This window comes from Sander vitreus, chromosome 18, assembly GCF_031162955.1.
Source record: "Sander vitreus isolate 19-12246 chromosome 18, sanVit1, whole genome shotgun sequence".
NCBI classification, from domain to species: domain Eukaryota; kingdom Metazoa; phylum Chordata; class Actinopteri; order Perciformes; family Percidae; genus Sander; species Sander vitreus.
Window position 1 is genome coordinate 25,511,854 of NC_135872.1, and position 7,459 is coordinate 25,519,312.

Below are 7,459 nucleotides of genomic sequence, written 5' to 3' on the forward strand. Positions count from 1 at the left end.
ATAGAAATTCACAAGGCTTTCAACCTTATCAAATTTTACACCATGGATACCTGGGTGACCCTTGATTCTTATTGCAAGAGGTTCCAAAGCAATATCAAACAGCAGGGGGGAAAGGGGATCGCCCTGTCTCACACCACAATGCAGTTCAAAAGGCTGGGATATGTCTGAGTTGGTCAAAAATGTAAGATACTGGATTTGAATAAATTATTTTAACCCATTGTATAAAGTTCACTCCAAACCCAAATTGACTTAATGTCTCTAGCATGTAAGGCCTTTCGATCTGATCAAATGCCTTCTAGGACCAGGTTTCAAAAAAGTGCATTTTCAGGCAGTGCAGAATTCGTTTTGACGATCGGCCCAAACGATGCAATACGATGTATTAAATCTGTGGGCTGATGGAACAGTGACCACTGTTACATTTACAAGCACTTGTCAAGTTGGAGTTTATGTGGGAACACTTCATTTTCATCTTCGTTTCCCTCTACCAGATTTTTCAATTTTTCATTTCAAAAAATGTTAAACATTAACACCAGAAATTGAGAAAAGGATTTACACTTGGGTGGAAAGTTGTTTACTCTATTCAGAGAAGAGATTGTTGTATTGAAGGTATAGTTACATTTTCTACATCAGTTTAACCGTCTAGATTAGACAATTATAACTTAATCAGCCCTGGCTAATCATTATTTGAAATATTTATGGTACTTTAATTTGCAAGTATTACACAAGATATAAAGGCTTGATTAATGATTTCTTTGGGTAAAATAATGTAATGAGCCATGGCAATCATCATTACATTCAAATCATTCTCTGGATACATAAACTTGATTGCAACTTTTGATTCCAGGTGGTTTGTGGCTCCAGTTAGAACCTTAAAACCATAACACCTACACTGCCTGTAAATACATAGCCTTGGTGTAACACTAAAATGGAAATCAGAAGACTGTAGAAATGCAGATAAGACAGAAAAACACATTCCCAATACACTAGGTTGTTTAAATGATTGTTCACAACCCATCTCCACACTAGGTCTATCACCTGTGATGAGGGTGCAATGAGATACGAAACAAATTGAGTCACAAGCCAAAAAGGTTGAGAAACACTGCACTAGAACATGCTTTGGAAAATGGACAGCAGTAATGTCAGGTATGTAGTAAATTGACTGAATATCTGTATGATCCCAACAAAAAATGTCCCAATACAAATTTTAACTTCCCGATACGGATTCCAATACCGAGTAAAGATCTGATACCAGTGTTTTAATATATAATTATTGTAACAGCTGTAGACTACCAACCCTGTTGAGATTTGATCATCATTGCTATATGTCCAGGCTCAGGTGAAACCCTTTGTAAAACACAGAGAATAAATGCCATAGAACTATTTTATTATCATCTAGTTTAGTCATAACTGATTATATCTCCAACCTGGCCTGGGAATGCTTCGGGATCCCCCAGTCGGAGCTGGTTAATGTGGCTCGGGTAAGGGAAGTTTGGGGTCACCTGCTGGAGCTGCTACCCGATACCGGATAAGCGGACGAAGATGGATGGATGGAGTCATAACTGAATAAGAGCATCAACAAACTTCTTCAAAGTAGATTTTTTTTCAGTGATAAGTATTGCCGATACTAGCTTTATAGGCAGTAATGGAGGCATTTCTATCAAAACGACTCTAGTTTAACCACTAACCTCAGCAGTGTTATGCTGAATAAAAGCGTTGTAAAACGTTACAAAATGAATTCATAGGAACTCACACATTAAATATAAATACTTTTTAAAATAATTTTATTGGTTTTAACTGCAATCTTTCATTACAAAATAAACCATGGACAATGTAATTATTGTATAAACAGCGACGGCTGCTGGAGAATACATTCAACAGTTTATTATGTGTCAATCCTGTTAACCTCTAACTTACAGGAATACATTTTAGGCTTGTATCTGCTCTGTTCTAGAAAAATATGAAGGCACGACATTTGGGAAACCTGGAATGAATGAATAAATGAGAGATCATATATATATATATATATATATGCACTTTCATGGGTAAAAGTGGTCAAAGAAAACCTTTTTCATCACCATTGTGATAACTCAAAATGCTAGTAACTGATTCAGTGACTCAAATGAGACTTAAAGCTATAGTGCGTCGTTTCTGTCGCCCCACCCACCGACCATGAGGGGTAATGACAACAAAACCGTTGGCGCATGATACAAGCCTTCCGTGATCGCGTACCGCCCCAACCTAGTAGCTAAGAAGGACACGGAGGATTAAAAAATCATGGACTCTTCAGAAGAGGTAATTATATACACTGCGCGAAAGTCGCCCATTGACACAATCTTCTGAACACAGCCATACTGAGAAATACAGAGGGAGTTGTGTAGAGCTGAGTCTTAATTAGCTTTGTAGCAACTCATTTGGCAATGGCTTGAATGTAACGGATGTTCATTAATATAAAAAAAGTTACACACTATAGCTTTAATCCCAGTACAATACATTAATATGAGAACAGAGCTCCAGAGCTATTATAGTCTACAGAACAAAAAAAGATGCTGCCCAGAAATGCAGCAGGGACGAGACACCTTTTAACAACAGAAGCTATGGTTAATGCATGGCATTTTGATCTGGCAATCTGACATTTTGTAAGATGCAGGTGGGAGATGTAAACAGGGTTTCAACACAAATTCTGTTCCACATTTAAGGGCTTTGAGGTTATAATGCACTTTAAATTCATTCAAAATGTAGTACATCAATATTAGTAATCACTCTTTGATATTGTGCTGTTCAATATTATTTATGCAGATGCGCTGTGGTTGATTGTTCTACATTGACATTGGTATACTTGAATGGACATTTAAAACCACTGAATGTACTGTTCCATGTAAATGTATCTGAAGAATACAAAAATATTTTAGTGCAATTTCCAACATGGTAGAAAGGCCTCAAAATTAATTACAATTGGCAATAAATATGGGCATTAATTTACATTCACCGTGAATTTCACACTTTAGAAACATGAGCTGATCTGACAAAAATAGACCCTGCATGTAAAGCTATCGGAGGGGGAAAAAGAGCCACAGGTGAGCAACTCCAGACAGACCCACAGGCTAGAAAGCCAACAGATTATCAGGCGTGATGAAGCCGGCATAAAAAACAGCTGTGATGCTGTGCAAGTTAAACCAGCACCACCTGCACCATGAGTGCATTCATACCTTGTCCACACCCTTAACAACTGTATGGCACTAGCTTAGTTACCTGATTAGTTTGCAATTACTTACATTAGCTTTTTTCATCATTTTAACTTGATGTCAGCTGCAGAACCCCCCACTGAAAAGACAACACTTGTCTCTAGCATGCACTAGGACATTGACTTTGACACTTCCAGTGCGTTTGTGCCTTCAGACTGCATCAGAGAACTTCAAACCTGCAGTCCTACATGTGGGAGGAGCAAACAAAAAATGCTAAACATTTGTGTCTTAAATTAAGATCATCTTTTAAAATAAATCAAGTGTTACAAAACATTTCATCGCAGTATAATATATTAACTGTGAAAAAAAAGGTATTTTTCCCCCGCCCCCGATTAATACGGAAGATCATAATTTCACATGAAAGAAAATATATATATTCTATTTTTTCATTAACCAGATAAATACAAAATAAAAATGCTTAAGATCAGCAATAAATACATTTTGATAAATAAGCAGTTACAGCCAAAGCCCTGACTCAGAAGGCTTTGGGAAATAAACTAGACAATAATAATGATAATAATTACTGTTGGCTTCACATGAATAAACGCCAAGGCACTGTTATAATCTTACATTCTCCTGACTTTCTCTTGTTTATTTTATAGTGATGATCCTTTTAAAAATTGAACACAGAGTTGTAACAAGCCTCTAGGAAGTGTCAAGGTTGTGGCACAGGCGGTCATAATAATGGCTGTGTAGCGATATACTGCCACACACACACGATAGGATTCTGTTTTACCAACTGTTCATAATATTGGAAGAGACTTGATCTGGATTTCTGATTTGACTCACTGGCTACAACAATGCACAGAGCAGTCTATTTTTTCTGTTAACAGGGCTAAGAGGAGAAGGGGGTTAGGGAGATGAATTGTCTCCATCTTCCTATCTCTTTCCATTACTCCCATCTCAAGCCCAGGAAAGAAGACACCTTAATCATCAGTGACAGAGAGCCTGCTGAAAATGGGGAGGCGACGGGAGGCATCCAGGAGCGGGGACTCAGAGCCACTCTGACTGCCCAGGCTGCTCTGATAGCCCTCCTGGTCAGACAGAGAGCCCGGATGGCAGGGGGAGCTATCTGACGCGGGCTGGAAAAAGCAGGAGGTGGTTGGGGAAGGTGGGGTCGGACCCTGAGGCTCAGACATAGGTGGTGGCCCCAAGCTGGGCCCAAACAGGCTGGCAAGCTCCTGGCTGGAGTAAGCGAAGGGGTTTCTCTGCCACTCTGTCAGGTCTTCGGTTGTGAACATGGGTGGAGGTGTAATGGAGGTGGGGCTGTCCTGCCGGCTGCTGGAGCTGGGGAAGCCGGCAAAGCTGAAGCTGTGCTGCAGTCGAGGGCGCTCCATTTTGTTGAAGGTGGAAAGGGGAGGGGGCCCACGGCGCTCCTCTGCATTGTGGATAAAGTTGCATCGGGGGCCATACGGACAGAAACCGATGGTATGGAAGGTGCGGCACAGCTCAGTCTTGTACTTTGGGTGGCGGCTCAGGCTGCGCAGCTCATGCATGCCGTGGGCGAACTGGCACTTATCGCCGTATTTACAGGTGCCGTTCTCTTCAAAGGGCCGGCACAGCTCTGTCTTATAGCGGCTCGGGTTGACTTGGCTGCTTCCATCCACACACACCTGACTGCCGGACCACTGCCTATCCCCCAGCTCTGAGTAGGAGCGCTCACGGAAATGGTTCTCCTTGTTGTTGCTGCAGCTGCTACCAAATAACACAGAGGGATGCCTTTTAAGGTTGTTGACAAACTGGTTCTGGCTTAACTTCGCACTGGGGAGGCTGACTGAGTGACGGCGTTGGAACAGGCCTCCTGCAGAGGGGGCCCCCACCACCTTCCTGTCCAGCAGGGACTCAATGGGGGTGCAGGAGGAGAAGTTGGCACTGGAGCATGGGACAGACATCAGTTGAGGTCCACCAAGACTGTTATTGTTGTTGCTGTAGTTGAACATCTTACTGTTCTGCAAAGTAACACATGTAATTTAAAAAAAAAAACAAAAAAAACAAACCTCAAAGACAGTTCAATAAGCAAACCATTTCATTCTTGGTAATTAGAATTGTCAGCGATTGATGTGTGCTGTGTTTATCAACCTTTTCTGAGCTATGTACCCATTTTATACCCCAAAGGACTCATGGGAATGGCAATTAGAAAGTTGAATGTTATTACAAGCAGGGTTAGGAACTGAAAACCGAGTTTTAAACTATTACTGGTTCTAGATTAATAATATCGTCAACAATTTACTTAGAGACATGATTTTTAATCTTACATCTTGTAAGCTAAGCTTGGACCTAATGCCTTTTAGTTTACAACATCAGTTACACACTACTCACATGCCTTAACATTACAGAGCATTTCCTGCAGCATGGTATCAAAATGTGTTTTCAATATATCCAGACTGAGATATACTGCTTAGGAATCAGCTAGGGCTTCTGTATCCAACACAAATTAAAGTTAAAACCCTAAATTTTAAACAGGGCATGAAATAATTTGTTTATCTTTATTTATTTCACCTTTGAGCCCAAGTCATATGACTGTGTACATCTCCTAAAAAAAGATTTTGCTTTCAAAATATTCTTATTTCTTTTTTTGAATCCGAATCACAAGTCCATAACATAAATAATTGATAAGCAGATGAGAAACACTGCCTTGCAGCCACTATGGTGTATATTGTGTCTTTACCATTACTTTAACAGTGCACTACATTAATCAATCTTAAAATGTACACATCTGCACTGCACATCCACAGATTGATTCAACAATACGGTCTGCTGTGGGAATAATAATAATAATAATAACAACGTTACTCCTATGCACCTATTTCGTGGCTCAATTTTTGATTAACCCGTAGCTACATGTTCCTCTGTTGCGATAACGTTACTGCAGACTATTAAGCATGGGCAGTAGCAATGACTTTATGTTCTTAATAGTAAATAAGCAGTTTAGTAAATGCATGCGAGTTTTAAACGTAGGCCTACCGATTGAGTAGATACATACTAAAACTGAATAGTAACGTTAACAGCTCTGTTTCTCAGACTCCAGAGGGCATGGAATTAATTAAAAAGGCAGTTAATGTTAGTTAACACAAAGTTCATAACGTTAAACAGAAGGCAGATGCAAAGGCAGATTTAGCTTCTTTTTTTCACTAAAAGTTAACATTAAACACTGACTTAAATTAACGTTACCCAAATTACCTTTCAACTAGTTTTACTTCACAGCGCTGTGGTGATAGGTCTGGCAATGAGACACTAACGTTAGCGTTACGTTAGAACTTTTTTCGCTGCTGGCCAACTTATTGGCGCAAAATGGCATAGCTAAGTTAAATGGTAACGTTAAGTTAACGTTAACTGATTTTAAGACGCTAAATCGCGTTTAACGTTGACGAATCCGAGATATATGTACTGTAACTAGTCACCAATCATGTGGGTGATGCGATTTACTGCCCTCAAACTTAACATCAAACTTGCTGTAACAAAAGTTGCTAGGCTAATATTAGCATGGTTTCTCCAGAAAAGATAAACTCAGTCGGCCGATTCCTCCCGGATAGGCGTCATTTACCTTGTTAGGTACTTCTCTGTATTCGAAGAAAGGAGAAATAATGGTCGCTGTCATGTTTGTTAGTAAAAAAAAAGAAAGAAAAAAAGAAAATAGATAGGAGCTAGTGATTAGCCTATATGTGGTAGTCCAGGTTATGCGGTTTTTAGCCCTGTGGAGTGGAGAGCCCCCTCTGCCGTGCCACAGTCATGGATGAATTTTAAGAGGCCACGGTGCTGCGCACTCTTTTACTGTCTATAGCTGCGCACTGCGCAGTTCTTTTTCAGCAGGCAGCGGCTCTGGCACTGGCATAGCTCTGGCCAATGGCTCTGGCTGCATGGTGGGCGGGCTTCCGGCTGACACGCTGCAGACGTGTAGCCTCAGAGAAAACAGCGCCTCTGCAGGACAAACGTGTACCTGTCTCGTATCTAGGTAGAAGATGGTGATTTCATAGGCAATATAGAACAAACAAATATTAGTTGATTAAATAAAGTCTTTCCTCTTCCTTTTTTACATAAACGCAAATTGTAAGGTCCCAATAGAGCAGAAAAACTCCATAACAGACTCACAGCCCTGGAATAATACAGCATTATGTTCAATCCTCAAATAAACTATTGTTATGTAGAAAGCCAAACACCTGAGCCCATATTTAAGCTTCTAAAAGTGCCATTTTAGTCTTAAGTGCTGAGAATTCATG

At 40.2% G+C, this 7,459-nt stretch overlaps 1 protein-coding gene across 1 annotated transcript; it reads right to left on the reverse strand.

Annotated features, from left to right (window-relative positions):
- Positions 1–3,746: 3,746 nt before the first annotated feature.
- zfp36l1b (zinc finger protein 36, C3H type-like 1b) lies at positions 3,747–7,070 on the reverse strand. Its single transcript, XM_078274752.1, has 2 exons — positions 6,787–7,070; positions 3,747–5,191 (listed from the first exon to the last, which is right to left on the reverse strand). The coding sequence occupies exons 1-2, from the start codon at positions 6,838–6,840 to the stop codon at positions 4,169–4,171; spliced, it is 1,077 nt and encodes a 358-aa protein (XP_078130878.1). The 5' UTR covers positions 6,841–7,070; the 3' UTR covers positions 3,747–4,168.
- Between the last annotated feature and the right edge of the window lie 389 nt (positions 7,071–7,459).